Raw genomic sequence first — 27,889 nt, forward strand, 5'->3', positions numbered from 1 at the left:
TGTAACCTACTTAAGAAAAAGCAACACTGTGCCTCATGGTCACTGGAGGGGATGCGGAGATCTCGTACATCTAATGGACGAAGGGAATCGAGATCGTTAGAAAGAAACGGCGTGTTCCGTAATGACGGATCGCCCAGCGTGGTGTGGGGGAGAAAGAGAAGGGTTTCCATGCTTCATTCAGGAGGTGAGAATGGCAGCACTTACTTGTACGTTGAACCCCACATGCTTCTGACACCTACTGAAAGCCAAACCTCTCGGACCGCATTCTGGCGTGTCCTCGTATCCGCATTGTTTTTATGTGCTTGCGGGCGTGTCACGAGGTTAAAAATAGAAAAGGGCAAGTTCCAGTGCCGGTGTGCAAGTGGAGCCGCCATCTTGGAAAGGGGTAAGACAGAAGTTTTTGATACTATTAAGTATCCAAATATGTTTCTGTATGGGCTCGATGTTCCAGCCAGGGTATGCGATCGCTCACAGCTAAATTAGGTTATGAGAGCGAAAGATGGTGAGATTTGGGGCCGCACAATGATGAGGCTCATATTGCGAAGAAAAATCGAACTTTAATGAAAAGACATGTTGGAGCTGTTCAGACCCGGGTCAGTGGGGTCGGCTAGGATGGAAGCCGTGGCAGTTGTCATAAGTGCAGGTGTAGACAATTAAGTGCCGGTTCCCAGCACCGCTAACCACCGTCTCAAATTAAGCATTCGGTCAGCAGGGCCATAAGGAGTCACCCTGCAGGAGCCAATCCTAGCTTGATCGAAATGAGTCTCCTTGTATCCCTGATAAAGGTGTGCTACACTGTGAACAAATGTGGCAACATCCCACGGGCAGAAGTGAACTGTGGTCACAAATTGTGTGGCACAAACGGACAAAACAAACTAACATCTGCAGATGTAGCTGCAACCAGACTATGCTGACACTGCTCTGTGTACCTTGTAATCTTTGACCCCCCTCAACGTGAGCCAAAGATCCTGGAACATGCGCCAGAGGGATCAACTTTCCCCCCCATTTGAACCCCTCTAAATGTCCCTCAGGATCCGTCGCTGGGTTGTGACGCTTGGTTTGGTCCTGGGTGTTTTGCTTTGGGTCTGAACAGCGTCATAAATGGCGACGCCCACTCTGCCGGACCGCTGCCTTTCTGAAACAACCGCTTGTGCCTGGAGGAAGGCGGGGCCAGACACAAACTGAAAAGCAGATCCAGTCATCAGGGTTCCACTGCAACATACCAAGTAAAACGGTGGGCCCGATCGCCATCCGTCGAGCCTGAGTGAAACTGCAGATATTATCCTGAAGAGTAACCTAGTGGTCTTAGAAACAGGAAGCTGTTGGTTCCTCACATTGTAAGCCAACAGCGGTCCACTTCTCCCTGCTCAGTGATTTAGCATTGCCTGACACGTAGAATCACATTAGTAGAGCCGACCCTGTGCCACCTAACAATATTTATGTGCTGCATTGAGTAGTTGGTGTAATTATATACTTCCTTGTTTTTTTAATTTTAAAAAAATTACCACAAATAAATAAAAATAAAAAATAATAAAAATAAATAAATTAGCTTTATGTACAGCAACGCTTCAAAGTCTGAGTTTCTAAATATTTAACCATACATGTACATATATGACTTTATATAAAACAACTTAATATATCTTTATTGTTTTCCATATGCATGTATACCTTTTTATGTAGTTGTGTCTCTACATATCTTTCACTTTACTCTGTAGAAAAAAAAACCTTCAACTCTCTCAAACACACAACTCTGTCTCACTCTTTACCTCCTTCAATATATCCTCTACCTCCACTCTCTGACGCATCACGTACCTCATTCTACTACTATGATCTCCCAAATAAAACCCTCTAGACTCTTCCCTCCTTTATCCCTCCTTTATACTAGCCTAACAGACTCACATGTCCACCCGCACTCCAATTTACAGCTTTTAATTTCCTATACTAACCGACCACTAATCCACTATCAGTTCCGGAGTAGCGCGCTACTCGGCAAAAAAGCCCTTCAGCACCTCGTCAGGGGTAGTAGGCGCTATATAAATACAACTGCAAACTCCCTTTGTCCGCTGCCTGCACCAGGCGGTTTAATGTAACAACGGCTCCAGGCTGTTGCCTCAAAATGGAAAAATTAATTTCTTTTATAAATCAGAACTCACTGTAGGAAGGTTTGCAAGGAGGGGATTATGGTGCATTTGTTAGCCTGTTACCCAACTTACCATGTTTATTTCCCAGCTGCAGCTTCACACGGCGAATACGCGTCGGCCGCATGTTCCAGGCTTACAAATTTCAATGCGAGGAATGTACCCCTTTATTCTCCTCTTAAACTTAATTCATCTGACCCTGTGGAGAAGGGAAGGATGCTCCTTAAAAATGCGACAATGCTTGTTTGTTATGTCTATTTTCACAGCAGCTGAACGAAGCCGCCCAAGCTCTCCTCTCGCTGGGTTTGACACAGTGAGATTTTAGCATTTTATGAAATGACAAGAGATCAGAGGGACTACCAATAGAACAAGGAAGAGCGTCCCTTGAACCAGGATCTGTTTGGGACAATACCCAGCAGGAGTCTTAGAAGAGGGTCTGGGGCTAGCCCGCATTGTCCTAGTGCTACCTGCAGTCCTGTAGCGGCTGCTACCAAACAGGGGTGATGGGGTGGGGAGGGCAGAGCAGGGAATATAAAAATATAAAATCACTTACCTGGTAACAACGAGCCGGCCGCTGCCTCTCCTCCGTCCTCTTCTCTTCTCCGGCAGCAGGAAGCACACAGGCTCCCAGAATTCCCTAGCCAGTCATGATGCTGCATGACAGTAGTGATGTGATTGGTCAGAGTGCCATGGTTCGGCGCTCAGGCAGGGGCTGGGAGCCTGTGCATGTTCTCCACGCAGGCTGTGCAATACAGCCTGGTGGGGAACATGCTAAGTGCGCATGACTGTTTGCCTGGCCCATAACGGCCGGCCAACATGTCATGCGCACTTAGAAAGTACTTACCACTCCTGCCTCAGCTCTGAACAGCCCAGCCCTGCCCGACCCTGAACCAACTGAGCCAGTACGGCAAAATAAAATGATAACGTTGCGTTATCACCATTTTATTTTTCCATTTTGAACTGCTCAAGGAGCAGTGGGGCAATGATCCTCCGCCTGAGTGGAAGGGCCGCCGCTGCTGCAGTACAGAGTCTCTGAGCTCCAATCTGTCCTACTTAGGGCTGGAGAGAGGAAAACAAAAACTGAACTTGAGTATTTAAGAGAAGCCAGTGGAGAGATGAGACCTTTTAGCACCCGCCTCAAATAAAGCTATAACATGAAATACACAATTTAAAGGCGCACGAGTAAGATCTGAAACATCTGGGAGGCTGACAAAAAAATATTTTTTATTGCCCACACTTTAAAAGAGAAGAACTTAAAGGTAAAATGAAATTCAAATATAGAATTGAAAGAGAGTCAATTTGACAAAGTGAATTTATCTGAAAGGTAAGATTTTATTTATTAACAAATGGCGCCCCTTAATACCGCTGACCCTTCAGTATTCATTTACATAATTCTCACCTGTTTCCTGTCACAGTTAGTTTACCTCCCATTGTGACAAAAAGGTGTAATGGGATTTTGGGACAATACCTACAACGGAAGATATCCCTACTAATTACTTCCGGGGACTGTGATCAGAACTCTTTTTTGTTTCCTACTGATTCCGGTGCACATCCTAGGCTAGCCAACTACCGGAGTTTCTTGCAGGGGGACCAATACAGGATTTCCCCAGTTAAGCCACAGGAAATGTCTACGCGAGGACCTGGAATCCATTAGCAGGGAACTAAATCCTACAGGAACATTTACAGACACAAACTCCTGAGAAATCCGAGGTCATTTAAAACACTGTTCCATAGGGGAACCACATGCAAAACTGGCCTTCGTTTGTTGAACATTTAGCAATATTCTTAATAAACTGGAAAAAGGACATTACCGATCCCAGAATACAGACTGCTGTGAACTAAAAAGCTAGGACTGTCTGAAGGAGTCACACACGACAAGGGGCGCCGGTGCTGTGAGTGAGTAGGGGCCAGATATAGTAGGGGCAGGTTTGTAAGTCTGCAGACTCTAGAGCTGGATGCATTGGTGAAGGTACTCAGCCTTGGGTTTTGCAAAATTCATATATCGGACTTCAGTCACCTACATATTTACCTCCTCAAAGTGTAAAACCTAAAACTAATGCTCGCCAAAATGTTTATTTGAGAGTAAACATGGTGCAAATTAATGAATTTAAACTATTCAGTCCTGAAAATGTCATATTTCTGTTTTGTTGCTTAATTAATTTTCTTGCTTAAGGATGCAATTTATGGTGAACAAATATATGAGGAATACAAGAACTGTGGGCACAACAAATTCTAAGGATGAATTTTATTACTTTATGAATGTTTTTTTCGTAATTTGACTTGTGTTTGGCTTCGGTCGGACACTTAGCCCACTATTTGGCAATGCGCCGTACACCCAATGCAACAGGTACACTTCTTGGGCACATTACTAAGACTGTGTCCCCTCTGAGGGGCACAGATTGGTATTTTATGGGCACTTAGGTGATTGCAGTAGGCACACTACAGGGCTCTCTAGCAACACCTTAAGGTTTGGAAGCCTGGTACTGAAAGCAGGCGCAGTGGCTCCCCTGCACAGGCAGACACAGCACCCTTATGTGCCTGCACTGGGGACATTGACATTCACTGTTGAAAAGGTTATACAGTCATTGGGTAACCAGATGCATTCAAAAATGAAACTGGTGCAGCCATTTTATGTGAATAAAGTGCATGGTACCCCTGCACACACAGGTGAGCGACTATGCACCACTGTGGACTCAAGTCTTGTGCACGAACATGGCCAATATATGCCATAGAGTACAGGTGACCTGGGCCCTTATATCGATACCTGTACCTGGGCGCCTTCCCGCCTCATGTTCTCCCTTCCACCTTCTTGAATTAAGCTTTTCTCGGAGTGCATAGACGTGTAGACCAGGGGTTTTGGTGGAAAAGAGCCAGAGTCCAGAAGGATTTGTCATTATAACAGCCATAAAACTTGAGGGAGGTAGGAAACATCATTTTCTAACTTAATACAAATGAACACAATTGAGTGCATCCTTCATTTACCACCAGACTCTGTGCTATGAGTATTTTGAAAATGCATCTGTAGCCGGGGTGGACTGTGAAGCCGTGCCTGGTTTGGGGCTTGCTTTGGTCCTGGCCACGCTCTGCAGCTGAGTCCGCTGGCTTGTCCAATCATAAAGGTTTCCAGACAAGATGCCAACACATGAGCTTCCTCAGAGGGCACTTTTTTCTTCTGCTTCGCCTCCTTCATCATCATCTTCATCATCTTCATCATCTCGCTTCGACCGGACACTGATGGACCGCACTGGCCCACCCGAAGCTACCCAGAGATCCTTTCCCTTTTTCTGATGAAAACGTTGATGTTCAGAGCGCCTTAATTTTATCGACAGGACTATGATGACGATGACCAGAATGACCACTAAGATGATGGCAACAACCAGGATGTAGGTGGCGAAAGAGGTTGAGGAACAGACCGAGGAGGAGGCGCTTTTCTCTGTAGGAACAAAACGGAAATTGAATTTAATGCAGACTGATCCACTGTCAAATCTATACATTGTAAAAACAATCTGACAATTACTCAACTGATAACTCCTACAATCAATCACACTGACCATGCGGTTTGTGAATTAGCCTTATAGCGCCGTTGCTGCTGGAGTCGGCATCTGGACAGAGGGCCTGATGTGGGTCTTGAGGATAGGTTACTCTGTCACAATGGGGATTGATATCCTGTCCGCTGAAATATAAATCCCATTATATCCTATGGGATTTATATTCGCCGACAGGATATATGTCACCGCTGTGATGACGGACCCCGTCCGCAAGATCTAAATCCGACCCAAAGTCTTAAAGCTGGTGGGGATGTAAAATGCTGTCAACATTATATGTGAGGGAGCCGCGACCTACAGGATGGGCACTGCGGGTCTACAGGAGTCAAAATGAAGTGGGAATAAGGAAAGGCGCCAGGGAATGGGCATATTATATTACTGCATTAAACATTTATGGCGTCAATAGAAGGGTGCCAGCTGCAGTTCAACATAATGGGCCTATTCAAACAGGTAACTTTACATGTGTAAATTGGCTCATGTAAATTTAGTTGTGTAAATCTGCTCTTGCACCTCGGTGTAAATCTAGACCTTTGAGCTATTCACCATTTCCAAGCATAGATTTACACTCAGGGCCCGATTTAGATCTTGGCGGACGGGTTACTCCATCACAACGCTGATGAATATCCCGTTAGCCGACATATAAATATAATAGGATATGATGGGATTTATATTTCGTCAGGCAGGTAATCCGTCACCGTTGTGACAGAGTAACCCATCCGCCTAGATCCACATCAGTCCCTAAGTGTAGACTTGCATGCCTCCACTCCCTCAGTGCAGGTGGTAACATCTAGGGACTGATTCACAAAATGCATTTCGTAGTACGTAAAGTAATACTAGAGTAATTCTACTTAAATACTACACAATTCTATTCACAAATCTAAAGGAGCTCTTCACAAGCTGCATTCAGTAGTGTGTTTAGTAGAACTAAAATAGTCCTACTCAGATACTAAAAAATGCTATTCACAAACCTACATGTGGAGGTCTCGGCCTCTCCTGCCTTTAATGTGCAGAGACCTCCTCCCCGACCGTGGAGATGTCTACACATGTACCTATACATTCCTGTAGTACATGTAGGCAGAACCAGGGCAGGGGAGAGATAATGGGGAACACTTGTGACCTAACAGGAGGGCGTCAGTGGGTAATTAGGGGGGATTTAGGGAGGGCTACAGAGGGGTTGAGGGAGGGAAATGCACCCTCCCAATAAAGGGTGAGACATTTCTATTCACAAACTGCACTTCTGAAACTACTACCGACAAAAAGGTCCCAAAACAATAATAAAAGTACTCCAGCTCAGACCTGGAGTAAGTTCAGCTCAACCGATGACCACTCACAAGTACTGGAACTAACTCCCAAGACAAGAATGAGGGCAAGGATTAAAAAGAAACAGCCCACATGAAGTGATGCTAAATACATAAGCAGAATTTGACTTTTGAAATATGGATTTACACCCTACCCTACCATGGCTAGGGGACCAGTGGAGAGCTGTAAAACGTTCACATCTGGGCTGCAGACCTGCTCAGGGGAGTAGTAGAGAACATGTGTTTAGAAAGCTGCTGGGCGAAAGGTGGATATCTTCAAGAGGTCCAGATCTCTTCACTTGAGGACCGGGAGAGAAGAGGAGAAATGTAGGTGGCTCATTGTGAGAAGTTAGCCTGGCATATGCTGGTCACTAGTTATAGTGGCCACCTTGCACCAGTCCAATTCGACTCTTGTGGTAGATAGGTTTAAGACAACCTTTTAAAGAAAGCTTTCATAGTGGTAGCTGTGGAGAGCAGACTTCAGGCTAAGTCTCAGAGGAATGTAAAGCAGCTTGTTTTACCTTATAATCTCTTAAATTAACAAATGAAAAAACACCACACAGGTATATATATCAAATATATATGAATTTATTTCTAGACACATTCTACTAATCTCTTTATGAGATTAGAAGTCAAGGACATTCACAAATATCAACGTTTCACAATAAGTTAAGCACAAATATGGCTGGGGCCCTAGAGGCGTACCAGACCATATACTAAAAAAGAGGTTTAGGAAAGTCGACTTGCAAGGGGACAAGGCCTAGGGCCTGTAGAATCGCTGGGGCTTCACTAATGCAGCAGAAGCAGGTAAGTAAAAGACCCACGGGAGACGCGTGCAGCGTGAGAACACAGCCGCGGGTTCCCTATTGATTTCAATGGAGCAAGTTGCGGCTGGATTTTTTAAGTTTTAGGGTACTTCGAGGAAGTCTACAAGCAAGCCACTTACAAGGTAAGTAATTCGAGGGCCAACACACACTAGGGCACCGGAGTGCACGAGTTACCTCACCCAGGGAAGCCGGGTGCATAGGTGTTTTTTGGTGTCGGGTCGCGTTGCTGTTTTCTATGGAAGCCAAAGAAGATTTGCTGCTTGCGAAGACTGAAGAAGTGTCCGGTGGAATCCAAGGCTGGATTCAAGACGAAGATGACCTGAAAGCAGAAGGGACAGTGTTCACAGTCACTTGCCAGTGACCCGGGGCCAGGAAGATGGATGCCCACGGAAGTCGGTTGATTTCAGGTGATCAAGGGTGTTGTGACTCTTCGCTCACGAGGTCCAGGAGGGATCGACGATGACCAGCAGCTGGATTCGGAGTGTCCCAAAACGTCTGCAGCTTGCGGAGGTGTCGGCAACTGGATTGGATCCAACAAGCCTTGGCAACAGCAAGTCTTGTGGAAGGTGAATAAAGTCAGCGATGCAGACCAGCCAGGTCTGAGGGACTCACCCAGCAAGGGTGAGTGAGGGCAGGCCTGGAGGAACCATAGGAGCCCTTTGGTTTGATAAGAAAGTCTTCAGGGGACCCACAAACCAACGGGCAAGGGTTCGCGAAGACGCCTCGTGAGGAAATGCTTTACAGGAGCCCACGGTCACTCGGGATGGGGTAGGCCTCTGATTTTCACTGCAAAATCTGCTGGACACTTGTGCCACAAATGGTCCAATGCACAAGTTCGTAGAACATTGTGAAGGGGTTGCACTCGACAATAGTGCACGGTACGGTGGGGTCCACTCGCCACAGCTTTGTTGGGGACTCACAATGGCTGTTGAGAAGTCAGGAAATTCACTTCCGGGGCTGCAGGGACTTCGGACTCCAGCGGGAGCAGGAAATTTTGCGACCGTTGATTAAGGTTTTTGGTGCCTGCCAAGCAGGGGAGTCACTCCTTGACTCCAAGGGAGATTCTTCAGTCTTCCAAAGGTAGTGGAACGTCGAAGGGCCAGGATTCTTCTTGTAAAGCGTTGCCCAGGGATATCTAACTTGCAATGGAAAGGTTTCCCTATCTTATACTAAAGGTAGGGGAGGGACTAGCTCTATGACCACTCCTCTGGGAGGGTAAGGGTAGGGGGTGGTTACACCCACTTCCCTTTGTCCAGTTTCGTGCCAGAGCAGGGACAGGTAGCCCTTGAACCGGTTTGAGCTGGCATATGCACAGAGGAGCCTACTGCTCCCCCAGTGCAGGACTTCAAAGCACTCTAGAAGTGCACCCACCCAACCCAATACACTAAATCCTGTCTGGAAGGTAGTGACACCTCCCTGTGACGGGATGCCTATTGTTGGGCTTCCTCCACTGCAAGTTTCGGTCAGCAGCAGGAGGGCAGCCCAGTGTCTGTGCTGGTGGCATCCATTTTGTGATGCCAGGGCTCTTTCAGATTTCGACCGTGTTACCACAGTAGGTACATGTCGTCCCCTCTAGAAGGGTGGGATCATACTCCCACACCAGTTACTGGTGTGGGGGTATGATTCCAAGTTGTTTGACACCAAACGCAACATGTTTTGATGCAGTCATTCCAAAGTTAGCATTTACCAGGAGGTTATAATGCACTTAAGAGTATATGGTTTAACCGCATTCACAAACAGCCACAGAGAATAGACTCTGCCAGCTGCAGAGGTGTCCTGCTCATGCAGAGGCACCGCCTCACATTGTAAACTAAGCACCCTGCCCTCAGGATTGATAGGGCCTGCCATAGGGGTGACTGATAGGTTTATATGTGTGTGTATAGTGAGATATAGGGAACCTATACCTCAGTGAGGAGTGCTAACACTACCTCACCCAGGCTGCAGTAGCAGGCCTGTGGTGGCAGATTTAGTCTTCTTCCCAGGGGTGGCATAATACATGCTTCAGCCCCTGGTAGGCCTGTTAAGTACCTATGCCCTTGGTACATAGGGTACCATATACTAGGGGCTCATAAGGCACCACATTATCCAATCACTAGTGCATCTAGTATGCACTCCAAGTTGTTTAGAGAGAACAGAGAGAATGGGGCCCTGGTAAGCAGGGACCCAGCCAGACTATAGCCAGAAACCAGTGTTAACATCAGAAAAAAAGTGGGGGCAACATAAGTGCAGATCCTACTCTCCTACACAATTCCCCCCAAACGCAGGGACACTAAACTAACCTTGACCAGTTGAGTCTTCGTGTTCTAAGTGGAAATACCTTGAGAGTCCATCTGCATTGGCATGTTGGGTCCCAGGTCTATGTTCCACTGTATAGTCCATCCCCTGTAGGGAAATGGACCACCTGAGCAATTTACGATTTTCACCTTTCATCTATTTGAGCCATAGGAGGGGCTTATGGTCAGTCTGAACTATGAAGTGAGTGCCAAACAAGTATGGCCTCAGCTTCTTCAGGGCCCACACCACAGCAAAGGCCTCCCTCTCTATAGCTGACCAACGTTTCTCTCTAGGGGTCAGCCTTCTGCTTATAAAAGCTACTGGCTGGTCTTGACCTTCATTATTCAGTTGAGACAGTACAACTCCCACACCCAGCTCTGGAGCATCTGTTCGGACAATGAACTTCTTTTTGTAGCCTGGACTCTGTAAGATGGGGGCAGTGCACATGGCCTGCTTTAGGTCATCAAATGCCTTTTGACAGCTAGCTGTCCACTGAACCTTTTTTGGCATTTTCTTGGAGGTCAGATCATTTAAGGGGGTCACTATAGATCCATATCCCTTAACAAACCTCCTATAGTACCCAGTCAGGCCTAAAAAGGCTCTAACCTGTGTCTGTGTTGTTGGAGCAGTCCATTCGATTATGGTCTGGATTTTGCTCTGCAATGGTTGAACCTGGCCTCCACCTACAAGGTGGCCGAGGTACACAACCTGACTCTGCCCTATCTGGCACTTAGTGGCCTTGATAGTGAGGCCTTCTTTTTGCAGGGTCTCCAAAACATTTCTGAGGTGGACCAGGTGATCCTGCCAGGTGGAACTAAAGACAGCAATATCATCTAGATAAGCTGAGCAATAAGTTTCCATACCAGTCAGAACTTTATTCACCAACCTCTGAAAAGTGGCAGGTGCATTTTTCAAACCAAATGGCATTACCACAAAGTGATAGTGCCCACCAGGGGTTGAAAATGCTGTTTTGGCCTTGGTATCATCAGCTAACTTGATTTGCCAATAGCCAGCTGTTAGGTCAAATGTACTCAGATATTTGGCTGAGGCCAAAGTATCAATGAGCTCACCTGCCCTGGGAATTGAATAGGCATCAGTCCTGGTGACTGCATTGAGGCCTTTGCAGTCAACACAAAACCTCATTTCTTTCTTGCCACCCTGGGTATGAGGTTTGGGCACAAGGGCTACAGGACTAGCCCAAGGGTTATCTGAAGGCTCAATCACACCTAGTTCCAACATTTTCTGGACTTCAGTCCTGATACAGTCCCTGACATGGTCAGGTGTCCTGTAGATTTTACTCTTGACAGGCAGACTGTCTCCAGTGTCCACCTCATGGGTGCACCAGGAAGTCTGACTAGGGGTCAGGCTAAACATATGTCTGAACTGTTGCAGAACTTGTCTGCATTCAGTTTGCTGATGGTCAGTGAGGCTGCTTGCCAAAGTAACACCTTCTACTGACCCATCATCAGGGTTCTGTGACAGCAGGTCAGGGAGAGGGTCACTCTCCTCCTCCTGTTCCTCATCAGTTGCCATGAGCAAGCCCATGTCAGCCCTGTCAACATATGGCTTTAATCTGTTGACATGGAGCACCCTAAGGGGGCTCCTGGGAATTCCAAGATCCACTAAGTAGGTGACTTCTCCCTTTTTCTCAACAATTGTATGGGGGCCACTCCATTTGTCTGGGAGAGCTGATGGGGCCACAGGCTCCAACACCCACACTTTCTGTCCTGGCTGATAAACAGTCAGTACAGCCTTTTGGTCATGCCAAGCTTTTTGTAGTTCTTGGCTTGCCTCCAGGTTTTTTGTTGTCTTCTTCATGTACTCTGCCATCCGGGAGCGGAGACCAAGTACATAGTCCATCACATCCTGTTTGAGAGGTTTGAGAGGTAACTCCCAGCCCTCCTTCACCAAACATAATAGACCTCTGACAGGGTGCCCAAACAGAAGTTCAAAAGGGCTGCAGCCAACCCCCTTCTGTGGGACCTCCCTGTTTGCAAACAGAAGGCAGGGAAGTAAAAGGTCCCATTTTCGCCTAAGCCTTTCTGGGAGGCCTTTAATCATTCCCTTTAGGGTTTTGTTGAACCTTTCAACTAACCCATTGCATTGTGGGTGATAGGAAGTAGTGAACTTGTAGTTTACACCACACTCCTTCCACATTGCTTTTAGATACCCTGACATGAAGTTGGCATCTCTGTCAGATATAACCTCCTTAGGGAAACCCACTCTGGAGAAGACTCCAATGAGGGCTCTTGCCACCACAGGGGCTGTGGTGGTCCTGAGGGGAATTGCTTCTGGGTACCTGGTGGCATGATCCACTACCACCAGGATAAACCTGTGCCCAGATGCTGTTGGAGGGTCAAAGGGACCAACAATGTCAATCCCTACCCTTTCAAAGGGAACCCCCACCACAGGTAGTGGTATCAGGGGGGCCTTTGTTGTGCCACCTAACTTGCCACTGGCTTGGCAAGTGACACAGGAGCGACAAAACTCCTTGGTGTCCTCTGACATGTGTGGCCAATGAAAATGGGGAACAAGCCTGTCCCAGGTCTTGTTTTGGCCCAAGTGTCCTGCCAATGGGATGTCATGTGCTAGGGTCAAGAGGAACTCCCTAAACTTCTAAGGTATTACCAACCTCCTGGTGGCTCCAGGGGTAGGATCTCTAGCCTCAGAATATAAGAGTCCCTCATCCCAATAAACTTTATGGGACCCACTAGCACTCCCAGCAGCCTCAGCAGCAGCCTGCAGGAGGGGAATCTGAGATCTGAGACAGAGGGGAAGGCCCAGCCTTAACCCTACTGCTCCTCCTCTTGAGTAGCATCTGGTCCATAGTTTCAGGATCCAGAGCTGGTTCAGCTTTATGCATGTTGGACTGTGACCTGGTCACAGAAAATACCTCTGCAGGTATGCCCAACATCTCAGCATGAGTCCATAACTCCACTTCAGACCAGGCGGAAGTCTCTAGATCATTGCCCAATAGACATTCAACAGGGTGGTCTGCACTGACTACTACCTTCTTGAGGCCAGTTACCCCTCCCCAGGAGAAATTCACAACTGCCAGATTATGGTTGGTCCTGACATTGCTTGCATTGGTAACCTGGTACATTTCACCCAGGATGATCTGTGCAGGGTCCACCAGATCCTCTGCCACCATGGTGACACTAGCACCTGTGTCCCTGAATGCCAAAGTCTGTTTGCCATTAATTACAGGCTGCTGTTTGTATTTGCCCAGATTACTGGGGCTCGCTAGGAAGGACATATCAAGGTCTCCCTCACAAACCAGCAGTGCCTGTGTGGGTACTCTGACTAGGCCAGAGTCCACATCAGAACCCAGGGTCAACCCTACTACACCCTTATTCTGATTACCACCTCCACCAGTAGCTGTACTAGGGGGAACAGTGGGCTTAGGGGCCTGAGTGGTGGTGGTTTGGTATTTGGACTTGGTACAATCAGAAGTCCAGTGCCCTTTCTGTTTACAGAATTTGCACCAGGCCTTCTTTTGGCCTTTTCCCTTTGCAGACTGTGAATCCCCACCATGTGCATATTTTTGGGGCCCTTGTGAAGACTTCTCGTCTTTTGCCTTATCCCCACCTTTCTCAGAGCCTTTAGGATCCTGCTTCTTAGTGTCACCCCCTTGGTTCTGGATTCTCTGCTTCGCCCTGGTTCTGACCCATTTGTCTGCCTTCTTTCCCAATTCTTGGGGAGAGGTCAGATCAGGGTCCACCAGGTACTGATGCAACAACTGGTTTTGGCAATTATTAAGGATCTATTCTCTCATTATAAGATTATACAATCCCTTAAAATCAGTAACTCTACTACCTACCAGCCAACCCTCCAGAGCCTTAGTTGCACAATCAACAAAGTCAGTCCAGTCCTGAGTCTGTGATTTCTGGGTGTCTCTGAACTTCAACCTGTACTCCTCAGTGGTTAAGCAAAACCCATCTATTAATGCACTCTTCAGGACTTCATAGTCATCAGCATCCTCTTCTCTAACAGTGAGGAGCTTATCTCTACCTTTATCTAAAAAGGAGAGCCACGAGATTGCTGCCCACTGTTTCTGGGGGACCTGTTGTACTTTACAGGCCCTCTCCATAGCAGTTATCCATTTGTGGATATCATCCCCATTCTGGTAGGGAGGAACAACCTTGGACAGGTTCCTATGGTCTGGGATATAATCTCTGACTCTAGGGATACTGTTGCTGCCACCAGGGGGTTCTAACCCCTCTTTTCTAGAAGCTCTCTGGAGCTCAAAGGCTTCTTTATCTAATGCCAACTGCTTGGCCTTAAGGGCAAATCTTGCTTCATCATACTGTAGCAGTTTGTGCATTCTTTCAGTGGAGGTCTCTCTTCTATTAAAGTATGAGCTCCTCTGATGAACAGATTCTCTTCCAGAGTGATATGAGTGGTCAAATTCCCTTGAAGGGGACCTAACCCTCTCTTCTACTCTGTCAGTTCTCTTAGGGAGAATTCCTCTGTCCTGTTCAGATCCTTCTGGATCTGGCCCTTCAATCACAGAGTCCTGGTCATCATGATTTTCATCATCTGACCCAAATACTGTAATTGGCCCACTCCCAGATTCAGATCCGTTAGCTCCTAGAGCCAACCTCAGATCATCTGTTGTTAGCAGATCTATCAGGCCTAGTGTGGAGGGACTCTGTCCTAGCTTCAGGTGTCTTGCAACACACATGGCCTTCAAGTCAAAGAAGGTCATGTCCTTGTACAGAGGCTGAGTGGACCCACTGGCTCCACCCTTTGAGGACATTCTAGTGTTGAGTACTGTTGTACTACCTACACTAGTTTGTGGCCTACTGATCCTAGCTTGAGCTGTAGCAAGGGTGTGCTATCCCTTCACAAACAGCTCTAGGTTCAGTAGAACTTATTGATACTAAGCTTGACTTTTACATGTACCTTGAGTACCTTTAGTGGTTTTCAGTTAGTAATTCAAATAGAGATTTTCTGGTAAAACAATGGCAAACTGGAATCCCACACGCTGCCCACCAATGTGAGAAGTTGGCCTGGCATATGCTGGTCACTATTAATAGTGGCCACCTTGCACCAGTCCAATTCGACTCTTATGGTAGATAGGTTTAAGACAACCTTTTAAAGAAAGCTATCCTAGTGGTAGCTGTGGAGAGCAGCCTTTAGGCTAAGTCTCAGAGGAATGTAAAGGAGCTTGTTTTACCTTATAATCTCTTGAATTACCAAATTAAAGGACACCACACAGGTATATATATCAAATATATATGTATTTATTTCTAGACATACTCTACTAATCTCTTTATGAGATTAGAAGTCAAGGACATTCACAAATATCAACGTTTCACAATAAGTTAAGCACAAATATGGCTGGGGCCCTAGGAGCGTACAAGACCATATACCAAAAAAGAGGTTTAGGAAAGTCGACTTGCAAGGGGACAAGGCCTAGGGCCTGTAGAATCGCTGGGGCTTCACTAATGCAGCAGAAGCAGGTAAGTAAAAGACCCACGGGAGACGCGTGCAGTGTGAGAACACAGTCGCGGGTTTCCTATTGATTTCAATGGAGCAAGTCGCGGTTGGATTTTTAAAGTTTTAGGGTACTTCGAGGAAGTCTACAAGCAAGCCACTTACAAGGTAAGTAATTCGAGGGCCAACACACACTAGGGCACCGGAGTGCACGAGTTACCTCACCCAGGGAAGCCGGGTGCATAGGTGTCTTTTGGTGTCGGGTCGCGTTGCTGTTTTCTATGGAAGCCAAAGAAGATTTGCTGCTTGCGAAGACTGAAGAAGTGTCCGGTGGAATCCAAGGCTGGATTCAAGACGAAGATGACCTGAAAGCAGAAGGGACAGTGTTCACAGTCACTTGCCAGTGACCCGGGGCCAGGAAGATGGATGCCCACGGAAGTCGGGTGATTTCAGGTGATCAAGGGTGTTGTGACTCTTCGCTCACGAGGTCCAGGAGGGATCGACGATGACCAGCAGCTGGATTCGGAGTGTCCCACATCGTCTGCAGTTTACTGAGGTGTCGGCAACCGGATTGGAGCCAACAAGCCTTGGCAACAGCAAGTCTCATGGAAAGTGAATAAAGTCAGCGGTGCAGACCAGCAAGGTCTGAGGGACTCACCCAGCAGGGGTGAGTGAGGGCAGGCCTGGAGGAACCATAGGAGCCCTTTGGTTTGATAAGAAAGTTTTCAGGGGACCCACAAACCAACGGGCAAGGGTTCGCGAAGACGCCTCGTGAGGAAATGCTTTACAGGAGCCCGCGGTCACTCGGGACGGGGTGGGCCTCTGATTTTCACTGCAAAATCTGCTGGATGTTTGGGCCACAAATGGTCCAATGCACAAGTTCGTAGAACATTGTGAAGGGGTTGCACTCGACAATAGTGCACGGTACGGTGGGGTCCACTTGCCACAGCTTTGTTGGGGACTCACAATGGCAGTTGAGAAGTCAGGAAATCCACTTCCGGGGCTGCAGGGACTTCGGACTCCAGCGGGAGCAGGAAAGTTTGCGACCGTTGATTAAGGTTTTTGGTGCCTGCCAAGCAGGGGAGTCACTCCTTGACTCCAAGGGAGATTCTTCTGTCTTCCAAAGGTAGTGGAACGTCGAAGGGCCAGGATTCTTCTTGTAGAGCGTCGTCCAGGGTTATCTGATTTGCAATGGCAAGGATTCCCTATCTTATACTAAAGGTAGGGGAGGGACTAGCTCTATGACCACTCCTCTGGGAGGGTCAGGGTAGGGGGTGGTTACACCCACTTCCCTTTGTCCAGTTTCACGCCAGAGCAGGGACAGGTAGCCCCTGAACCGGTTTGAGCTGGCATATGCACAGAGGAGCCTACTGCTCCCCCAGTGCCGGACTTCAAAGCACTCTAGAAGTGCACCCACCCAGCCCCAATACACTAAACCCTGTCTGGGAGGTGGTCACACCTCCCTGTGACAGGATACCTATTGTTGGGCTTCCTCCACTGCGAGTTTCGGTCAGCAGCAGGAGGGCAGTCCAGTGTCTGTGCTGGTGGCATCCATTTTGTGATGCCAAGGCTCTTTCAGATTTCTACCGTGTTACCACAGTAGGTACATGTCGTCCCCTCTAGAAGGGTGGGATCATACTCCCACACCAGTTACTGGTGTGGGGGTATGATTCCAAGTTGTTGGACACCAAACACAACATGTTTTGATGCAGTCATTCCAAAGTTAGCATTTACCAGGAGGTTATATTGCACTTAAGAGTATATGGTTTAACCGCATTCACAAACAGCCACAGAGAATAGACCAGCTGCAGAGGGGTCCTGCTCATGCAGAGGCATCCCCTCACATTGTAAACCAAGCACCCTGCCCTCAGGATTGATAGGGCCTGCCATAGGGGTGACTGATAGGTTTATATGTGTGTGTATAGTGAGATATAGGGAACCTATACCTCAGTGAGTAGTGCTAACACTACCTCACCCAGGCTGCAGTAGCAGGCCTGTGGTGTCAGATTTAATCTGCTTCCCAGGGGTGGCATAATACATGCCTCAGCCCCTGGTAGGCCTGTTAAGTACCTATGCCCTTGGTACCTAGGGTACCACATACTAGGGGCTCATAAGACACCACAGTATCCAATCACTAGTGCATCTAGTATGCACTCCAAGTTGTTTAGAGAGAACAGAGAGACTGGGGCCCTGATTAGCAGGTACCCAGCCAGACTATAGCCAGAAACCAGTGTTAACATCAGAAAAAAAGTGGGGGCAGCATAAGTGCAGATCCTACTCTCCTACACTCATATCGGTCTATTCAGTGGCAAAGGGAGTGATGGAGAGCTTTGAGAGACTCCTATCTGTTCACAGTGCTGCTAGGAGAGTGGTGGGGGAAGTTTAAGATGTCCCCATGTCTTCACAGTCGTGCTAGGAGAGTGTTGGGGTGCTCTAAGTGGTCCCCATGTGCTCACTTTACTGCTAGGAGAGTGGCTGGGAGCTTTAAGAGGTCCCCATCTCTTCACAGTACTGCTAGGAGAGTGGTGGTGAGCTCTAAGAGGTCCCCATCTCTTCAGAGTCTTGCTAGGGGGTCCCCATCTGCTCACTTTAGTGCTAGGAGAGTGGTGGAGAGCTTTAAGAGGTCCCCATCTCTTTACACTACTGCTAGAAGAGTGGAGAAAAGGTTTAGGAGGTCTCTATCTCTTCACATTACTGCTAGGAGAGTGATGGGGAGCCTTAAGAAGTCCCCATCTGTTCACAATGTTGCTAAGAGAGTGATGGGGAGCCTTAAGAGGTCCCCATCTGTTCACAATGCTGCTAAGAGAGTGGTGGAGAAGTTTAGGAGGGTCCTGTCTCTTCGAAGTGCAGGTGGGAGAGTGGTGGAGAGCTCTAAGAGATCCCCATCTGCTCACTTTAATACTAGAAGAGTAGTAGGGAGTTCTAAGAGGTCCCCATCTCTTCACAGTACTGCTAGGAGACTAGTGGGGAGCTCAAAAAGGTCCACATCTGCTCACTGTACTGCTAGGAGCGTGGTGGGTTTAGGGGGTCCTATCTGTTCACAGTGCTTCTAGGAGAGTGGTGGGGAGCTTTAAGAGGTCCCAATCTGCTCACTTTAATGCTAGGAGAGTGGTGGGGAGCTTTAAGAGGTCCCCATCCCTTCACAGTACTGCTAGGAGAGCGGTGAAGAGGTTTAGGAGGTCCACATAAGTGAGAGAATTCAGCAGCTTAGGAGAGCATAGAGAGCTTCCGGAAGCTACATTAGTGATATGCAGCTGGGATGTACGTCGTTACAACGCACACTTTTACAACGCATGCACTTACAACGCATTTTTTACAACGCAACATCCACTACAACGCATGCCATTACATCGCAGGACACTACAACGCATTTTTAAAAACTACCTTTACAACGCATTCCATTACATCGCATACTACCTTTACAACGCATACCATTACAACGCATAATATTACATTGCATTTAAGGTAAGTATTGGATAGTATAGGGGTAACAATTACTAATCTTACTCCAGGGGGTGCAACAGTAGGGTAATTGTTGGATAGTATAGGGGTAAAAATTACTATTCTTACTCCAGGGGGTGCAACAGTAGGGTAAGTGTTGGATAGTATAGGGTTAAAAATTACTATTCTAACTCCAGGGGGTGCAACAGTAGGGTAAGTGTTGGATAGTATAGGGGTAAAAATTACTATTCTTACTCCAGGGGGTGCAACAGTAGGGTAAGTGTTGGATAGTATAGGGGTAGAAATTACTATTCTTACTCCAGGGGGTGCAACAGTAGGGTAAGTGTTGGATAGTATAGGGGTAAAAATTACTATTCTTACTCCAGGGGGTGCAACAGTAGGGTAAGTGTTGGATAGTATAGGGGTAAAAATTACTATTCTAACTCCAGGGGGTGCAACAGTAGGGCAAGTGTTGGATAGTATAGGGGTAAAAATTACTATTCTAACTCCAGGGGGTGCAACAGTAGGGTAAGTGTTGGATAGTATAGGGGTAAAAATTACTATTCTTACTTCAGGGGGTGCAACAGTAGGGTAAGTGTTGGATAGTATAGGGGTAAAAATTACTATTCTAACTCCAGGGGGTGCAACAGTAGGGCAAGTGTTGGATAGTATAGGGGTAAAAATTACTATTCTAACTCCAGGGGGTGCAACATTAGGGTAAGTGTTGGATAGTATAGGGTTAAAAATTACTATTCTAACTCCAGGGGGTGCAACAGTAGGGTAAGTGTTGGATAGAATAGGGGTAAAAATTACTATTCTAACTCCAGGGGGTGCAACAGTAGGGTAAGTGTTGGATAGTATAGGGGTAAAAATTACTATTCTAACTCCAGGGGGTGCAACAGTAGGGTAAGTGTTGGATAGTGTAGGGGTTTTAATATAATATTATGCGTTGTAATGGTATGCGTTGTAAAGGTAGTATGCGATGTAATGGAATGCGTTGTAAAGGTAGTTTTTAAAAATGCGTTGTAGTGTCCTGCGATGTAATGGCATGCGTTGTAAAGGTTGTAAGTGTAGTGCGTTGTAAAAGTTGCGTTGTAAAGGTTGTTCCCCATGCAGCTGACTTGCTACCACCACAGAACACATCAACTACTCGTGCAATGATTGGACCTGCAGAGAAATAACAGAGAATGTGGCGTGGCTGGAGCATTGTCACCCGCACAATGTAGTAAGTGTCAGGTGAAGCCCAGCGGGGCACAGTGGGACCTGCACATGCGCTGTTCAGCCATGAGCTCATTGACAGCAGTACGTGGCCCTACCACAGAGGGCTAAACGAGAGGGACTTGAGGCATCAGAAGGGATTTCCACCTTTTCCAGCACCGAGCTACATCATATCATTGTGGATCTTCTATTTAAAAAACTCTCCTGTCTGACAATGTGGCATTTAGCCGCTGTCCCTCTTTTGATGGCCCTATGGCAGGAAAGGCTTCAACCTTTCCTTGTGTTTCTTCGTATCTCAAGTGGTGGTGTCACTAACAGATCTCTTTTGATGTACTCTCTGTCAGGAAAGACCTCAATAGTTACTTGTGTATCTTTGTCACTCACAGGGTGGTGTCACTAACGGATCACTTTTGAGGTACCCAATGCCAGGAAACACCCAGTTGTTACTTGTGTGTTTTCAGCTCTCATGTTGTGGTGTCACTAATGGATCTCTTTTGACGTGCTCTACACCTGGTAAGACCCGAGCGTTACTTCGATGTCTTTGTCTCTCATGTTGTGGTGTCACTAATGGATCTCTTTTGACGTGCTCTACGCCTGGTAAGACCCGAGCGTAACTACGATGTCTTTGTCTCTCATGTTGTGGTGTCACTAATGGATCTCTTTTGATGTGCTCTACGCTTGGTAAGACCCGAGCGTTACTTCGATGTCTTTGTCTCTCATGTTGTGGTGTCGTTATTGGATCTCTTTTGATGTGCTCTACGCCTGGTAAGAGTAAGACCCGAGCGTTACTTCGATGTCTTTGTCTCTCATGCTGTGGTGTCACTAATGGATCTCTTTCGATGTGCTCTACGCCTGGTAAGACCCGAGCTTTACTTCGATGCCTTTGTCTCTCATGTTGTGGTGGCACTAATGGATCTCTTTTTATGTGCCTTATGCCACGAAGGACCCCATGCCTTCCTTGTGTTACTTCAATCCATATATGGTGGACTGAACTTTAGCGTAATGAGTATCACTTCTCCACACGCGTCAGGTCATTGAACGTAACATGTAATGGTTTATATAAACTTCTGTTATTTGATTTAACCTGTACAGAGTGTGACTACAAGTTTGCGCCCCCCACCAGGACCCATGGGGTAAAATTAACGGATATTTTAAGTAAGCCCGGTTCTTTTCCACTATGTTACTCTGCCTAACTTTTGACAAAAACGAACTGTATGTTCGTATGCACTTTGGAGTTCAGTCATGTCCTTCATTTCATGTTATTTCTTTCAACAATCGGCATTGTCCGTGTCGGCGCAGTAGACTAATACACGCCTATCTTTGCATATAAAAACTATGTAATATGACACTCTAAAATGGCACCTAAATATCACTACGTACTTTTTTTTTTTTTTTTTTGAAACCGTTTATTACATTTTAAAAAGGTTACACGTATGGGCCTACAACCATCCGGCCGGCCGCTAGAGTGGCAGAAGCATATGACATACATACAGTAAGAGTCTCTTGGCGGTGCAGATCGGTAAATCAGGAGATATCAATAGCGCAGGCCACATAACTCCAAGCCCACAATACGGTTTCCTTTTTTCAAAACAAGACAACACACAAAAAAAAAAAAAAACCACACCCGCAAGGCAACCCGCCATCCAAAGTGACGGCACGTGCTCCTTAAGTGGGGGATCCCAACCAGCAGCCAAACTCTGAAGAGGGGAATGGGAATAGATCAGGGACTGGGGAACCACATGCCCGTGGCTGAGGGAGGGGGTCGGCTAGGGGGACGGAGCTGGTGAGGCGGCCGGCAGCAGTGGCGGCTCACAAATACCCCCGCGATAGGCGTTCCAGGGGCCCCAGATTTTCACCCACGCCCCAGGCTTACCCCTCGCCACATACACTACCTTTTCACGAAACATACACCAATCCATATGTTCTTTCCAGGCCAACACCGCTGGGGGCCTCTGGGATCCCCACAATTGAGCAATGTCACGCTTAGCTATCATATATCCCAGAGTCACCCACCGCGTCTGCGGGACCGAATAGTCATTTGGTTCCCACACATTCAGCAAGCATCTCCTCGCTTCAGGCAACAGCGCAACACGCGTCACCACACGCAGGACCTCATGCACACCACGCCAGAATCGCTCCACCTGTGGGCATTCCCACAGAATATGCATGAAAGTTGCCAAGGCACCACAGCCACGCTTACACAATCCGTCACCAACAAAGCCCATACGTAGAAGCCTTGGCCCCGTCACGTAAACCCGGTGGAGGATCTTAAGCTGGACGAAGCGAAGGCGAGCCGGGATGGCCACCTCCTTCGGAGAGGCCACCGCGGAAATCCAGTCCTCGTCGTCCAGTTCCAGCCCGTCGGCAACCCAGGCCTCGCGGAGACTAGTCAGCAGGCACGATCTGTCGTTGATCAGTTTTTTATATATAAGGGAGATCGTGCTGTCTGGGACATGGCCATCCAGCACTCTGTCCTCCAGGGGGGAAGACTCCGGAATGGACGCGACATCAGGGAAGACGGAGCCCAGCGCGTGGCGGACTTGTAAGTACCGAAAGTACTCACTGCCTTGCAGCTGAAATTCCGTCTGCAGCGTCTCAAAAGTTTTGAATCCACCCCTCGTCCAGAGGTCTCCCACTGTGCTGATTCCGATCGTGTCCCACTTCTCGAAGCCCTTCGATGTCCACAGGGAGCCCAACCTCTCAGACGCATATAGCGGTGTCGCCCGGGTCAAACGGTCCTTCCACCCCATAGCTGCATTAGCCGCGTGCCAGACACGCACCATGACACGCGTCGGTCCCGTCAGACGGGAGTCGGGCGCGCCAGAGTAGAGCGCTCGATTGTAGTCGCCACCGGGCAGGAGCATCTTGTCCATTTCAAATGCCGGGTTCAGGGCGGGCCCGTAAAGGCCATGATTAATCGCAGCTAGCTGGGAGGCCCAGTAATACCGTTTAATGTCCGGGAGGGCAACTCCCCCATCGTACCACGGGAGCGTCAATTTAGCCAGAGCAATACGCGGCCTCCCGTCCCAGAACAGGCGCCGCTGCAGGCTCTCCACCTCACGGAAGTAGCGCGCCGGAACCAAGTCCATAGTGTTCTGAAGCGCATACAGAAAGCGCGGCAAGGACATCATCTTAAACAAGGCCGCTCGGCCAAGCGGCGAAAGCGGAAGACGCCACCAACGCGCAACGTCCTCCCGCAAACGCTGGAGGGGGGGTAGCAAGTTCCGCTCGTAGCGGGCCTCCGGGTCGAGAGTAATATATATACCCAGGTACCGGAACCCCTGGGAGGCAATCTGGATCGGGCAGTCCCGTGGTAGGGCCGGAGCCTCCCCGGAAAGCACATACACGCAGGATTTCGCCCAGTTGATGACAAGGCCTGAGTTACGACCGAAGGAGCGCAGAACATCAACCAGGACAATCAGCGAGTTACGCGGGGAGGCGAGATACAAAAGGATATCATCGGCGTAGAGGGACACGCGGTCCTCATGCTCGGGGGTCCAGCGGAGACCACGGATAGAGGGGTGCCACCGCAGCCACTCCGCCAAGGGCTCCAAGGCCAATGCAAACAAGAGCGGTGACAAGGGGCAACCCTGACGCGTGCCCCGCCCCAGCGCGAAGGGGGCCGAGACTCGCCCATTCACCACCACCTGCGCCAATGGGCCCGAATACAACAATTTGACCCAGCTAATGAATCCTGGTCCAAATCCAAATTTCGCCAGCATCGCCCAGATGTATGGCCATTCAAGCGTGTCAAACGCCATAGTGGCGTCTAAGGACGCCAAGATGGCCGGCTCCCGCACAAACGGGACACGCGCGAGCACCCCGTGCAAGCGTCGCAGATTAAGAGCCGTGTTACGATGGGGTATAAAGCCAGATTGGTCTTGGTGGACCAAATCGCCCACCACGCCAACCAGCCGGTTGGCCAGTACCTTGGCGAGGATTTTGGGCTCCGCGTTCAAGAGCGAGATAGGCCTATAGGATGTAACCCGCTCACGGGGTCTCCCCTCCTTGTGGATCACCACGATTGTGGCCAGACGCTGGTCCGGCGGGAGGGAACCCTGCGAGTGGGCCGCCAGGAACATCGCGCGCAGGTGGGGCGCCAGTACATCCGGTCGCAGCTTGTAAAGCTCGATGGGGATACCATTGGGGCCCATGGCCTTGCCGGATGCGACCGAGCGAATAGCCAGGGCAATTTCGTCCGAGGTGGGAGGAGCGTCCAGCAAATCCCTGTCCTCCACCGTAAGGGAGGGCAGCGCGATATCCCGAAGCAGGGCATGGGAATCTTCCTCCGAGCAGGGAGAGACCGGGGAGTACACCTCGCGGAAGTAATCCGCGAAGCAGGAGACAATGGCTTCCGGCTCGGTGACAGGCACACCATCCATCCCCTCAATCAAGGGAACCACACGACTCGCTCTCTCCCTCTTGTCCAACCACGCAATCAATTTACCAGCCTTATCACCCACATCATACAGTCGCCCCTGTTGCTCTCTACTGAGGCCCCTGGCCGCCTCCGTGACGAGGGCCCCATAGGCCGCCTGCTTGAGGTGCAGAACATGCAACTTGGCGTCTGTGACCCCGCTCCCCAGGTCCCCCTCTAGTTCCACAATTTCGGCCTCCACCCGGGTTACCTCCTCCCGCTCGCGCCTCCGGGCATGGGAGATAAAGGAGAGGGCCTCCCCTCTGAGAACTACCTTAAAAGCCTCCCACAGGGAGATGGCCGAAGGGACAGACCCCACATTCTCATCAAAGTATTGCTGTAAGGATTTGATCAAGTCGGCACGAATAGTGGGGTCACGCAAGTACCAAGCATTGATTGGAGCCACCCTGCCCTCCCCCCTAGGGAAGACATCGAAATGGAACAGCAATGGGGAGTGATCTGAAATGCCCCGCGCCAGATGGCACACCTCTCCCACCCTCCCAGCATAGGCCGCCGGGACAAGGATGTAATCAAGCCGCGAGAGGCTACCATGGGCACCCGAGTGGAAGGTGTATTGCCGCTGTGCGGGATGCTTTAGTCGCCAGCAATCCACCAGGCCCAGTGTATCTAAAAGGCCGGACAGCCAAGCCTGTGCCCGGGGGAGGTCCCTAGGGGGATGGCGATCCATAGACCCAGAAACTACCGCATTAAAGTCCCCCCCAACCACCAGCAGGCCACCCGGGAGGTCCAGGAGGAGGCGCCCCAAGTCCGCAAATGTAGTAGATTGTAACCCAGGCGGGACGTACACTGATATAAAAACAAACACTCTACCCTCCATTCTACCCACCAGAACAGTGTAGCGTCCCCTCTCATCATGGCGCACCTCATCAATCTCCAACGGGAGCGAGTTCTTAATCATGATACCCACCCCCCGCGAGCCCGAGGTGAAGCCCGAGTGGGCCACCAATCGATAGCCTCGCCGATTCATGGCATGAAAGGAGTTACCTATAAGGTGTGTCTCCTGCAGGAAGATAACATCTGGTGAGATACGTTTCAGGTACTGCAGGACCACACCACGCTTAATCCTGTCCCCCAGGCCGTTAACATTCCATGACAACACAGTCAAATCCCTACCCCCCATCATACGTAGAAGCAATCAGTCGTCCCCCACAGAGCATCTCGAGAGCAACAATACAGTAAAGGGCTTGCCTTGCGGTGCAAACAAACAACACATCCCCCCCACCCCCCCATCCCAACAGAACTCCCCCCTCCCTGCACCCCTGCATGAGCCCAGACAGCCCCCCCAAAGTGCAGTGTGCCTGTCGCCCCATAGATGAAAAACTAACTAGTCCCCCAGAGGAGGAGGGAAGCCCCCAACAGACCCCACACGACCTCCATAGGAGGGGAACATAAACGATCCGTAAATGTTAAAGGAATGTTGTCCAGAGCCCGGCCTATTCGTAACCCCTCAGTTCTGATCCGGCGGGCCCTCCCCGCCAACCGCACCCCCCCCACCCCCTCGGCCCCGACCTCCAGGCAGAGCGTCCAACCAGTCCCCAGCCGCCCCGGGCCGGTCAAAAAAGTGCGTGCGCCCATCCACCCCCACCCCCAGCCCAGCTGGAAAAAGCACTGAGCACCCAAGGTTCAGGTCCCGTAGGCGACGTCCAACTCCGAGAAAACTCAATCTCTGCTCTTGGACCGCCGGAGCAAAGTCTGGGCAGAAATGCACACCCATGTCACCAAGCCTGACCGGTCCCTGCCGCCCGGAGGCCCGCAGGACAGCGTCTCCGTCCCGAAAACCAAAAATCCGGGCAATGAGAGGCCGCGGCGGGGCACCGGCCCCAGGTCCGCCCCCAGGGACCCGGCGAGCACGCCCCACCGCAAAAAGCCTACTCAGCCCCCGGGGCTGGAGATGGGCAAGGATCAATTCTTCCACAAAAAGATCTGCCGCCTCCGCCTCTCGTCCCTCCGGCACCCCCACAATGCGAACGTTATTCCTCCGGGCCCGACCCTCGGAATCCTCCAGTCGCCGGTCCATCAGGGCGCTCGCCTGGCCAAGCCGGCGCACCTCCTTTTGGAGGGCCACCACGTCCGTCGTGAGGCTCGTTGTGGTGTGGGCCAGGGAATCGACCCGGTCGTTGGTTTTGGACAAGTCAGCCCTCACAAGGCTAACATCCACCAGGACCGAGTCTATCTTTTGCGCTAGGGTGTCGAAACGCTGGTCCACCGAGGCCTTCATCTCTGCGATGGCGCCCATGACGTCCCGGAGGGTCAGATCCACCGGTTGAGCAGATGCCTCCGTCGGGCCCGCCGGGGATGTGCGCGATGTCTCCGGAGATCCCTTCTGGAGGGTGTAGCGGTCCATACTGTTGGATTGAGGCGCCGGGCCGCGGCGGGTCGTCTTCACCTTCGCCCGGTCGCCATCTTGTTTGGTGGACATGCCTGCTCTCCCACCGTCGTGCCGATCTCCTCGAAAGGGCCGATAAACCAGTTCACGGGTTCCGGGGGGGGGAGGGCGACCACTGGGCCGCAGGACGACTCACGGCCGGCGGGTCAGCCGGGCACCTGGACAAGGCCACACCACCGCACCCCGCTCCGCAACCCTACCTCGCTTGAGGGCAAGGAGAGCGCAAAAGCGAAAGTGAAAGCACGGGGTACGCGAGTCGCCCAGCCCTGCCCGCCGCTGTTGTTCGCTTTGTCCCCGGATCGCCCCACTACTCCAATCCGGGGGGCCAGCGTGGAGAAGGCCGCAACCTTCAATCGGTGCTCCCACCGGTGTCCGGCGTCCGATTCGAAAACGAAAAACGGATGGCGCCTCAGCTCGGGTTCACCGATGCAGTCCCCTCAACGAGGACAGGATCTAGGCAGGATTAATTCAGGAGGTCGTGGTGGTCCTCGGGAGCCTCGCACCTACGCGGCCATCTTGGTTGCGCGCTAGGCTCCTCCTCCATCACTACGTACTTAAGCCTCAAATACATGGATGTTTATTTATTATGAACATCGCTAGGCACTCCAATACACCATGGTATTGCCAATAGTGGTATTGTAAACAGCACCTTTCAAACAGCATGAGCATGGTCACTCGTGGGACTATCCAAGTACGCTTAACCCAATATATGTATGGTTGTGTGACTTGTACTGTCTCTGTATGTTTTCTTTTCATTACAGCTACTTGTAGCTTTCACTAATGCTGTAGGCACTACTAAAAAAAGTAAGTTACACTTGTTTCTTCTACACCACAGGTTAGGGAGCGCCTTAGCGTGCGCATACCGCCATGGTGCTTTTGGTCCTG

The 27,889-nt window shown here is 49.6% G+C and overlaps 1 protein-coding gene across 3 annotated transcripts in view; it reads right to left on the bottom strand.

Annotated features, from left to right (window-relative positions):
- Positions 1-4,371: 4,371 nt before the first annotated feature.
- The window catches only part of LOC146801329 (immunoglobulin superfamily member 3-like), a 99,519-nt gene continuing 76,001 nt past the window's right edge, over positions 4,372-27,889 (bottom strand). For all 3 annotated transcript variants that reach the window (XM_085620981.1, XM_085620982.1, XM_085620983.1), the window contains one exon: positions 4,372-5,571. In XM_085620981.1, the coding sequence (XP_085477107.1) occupies positions 5,291-5,571 (281 nt within the window). In that variant the 3' untranslated portion in view covers positions 4,372-5,290. The remainder of the gene's footprint in view (positions 5,572-27,889) is intronic.

The sequence above is a fragment of the Triturus cristatus genome, chromosome 8, assembly GCF_964204655.1.
Source record: "Triturus cristatus chromosome 8, aTriCri1.1, whole genome shotgun sequence".
NCBI classification, from domain to species: Eukaryota; Metazoa; Chordata; class Amphibia; order Caudata; family Salamandridae; genus Triturus; species Triturus cristatus.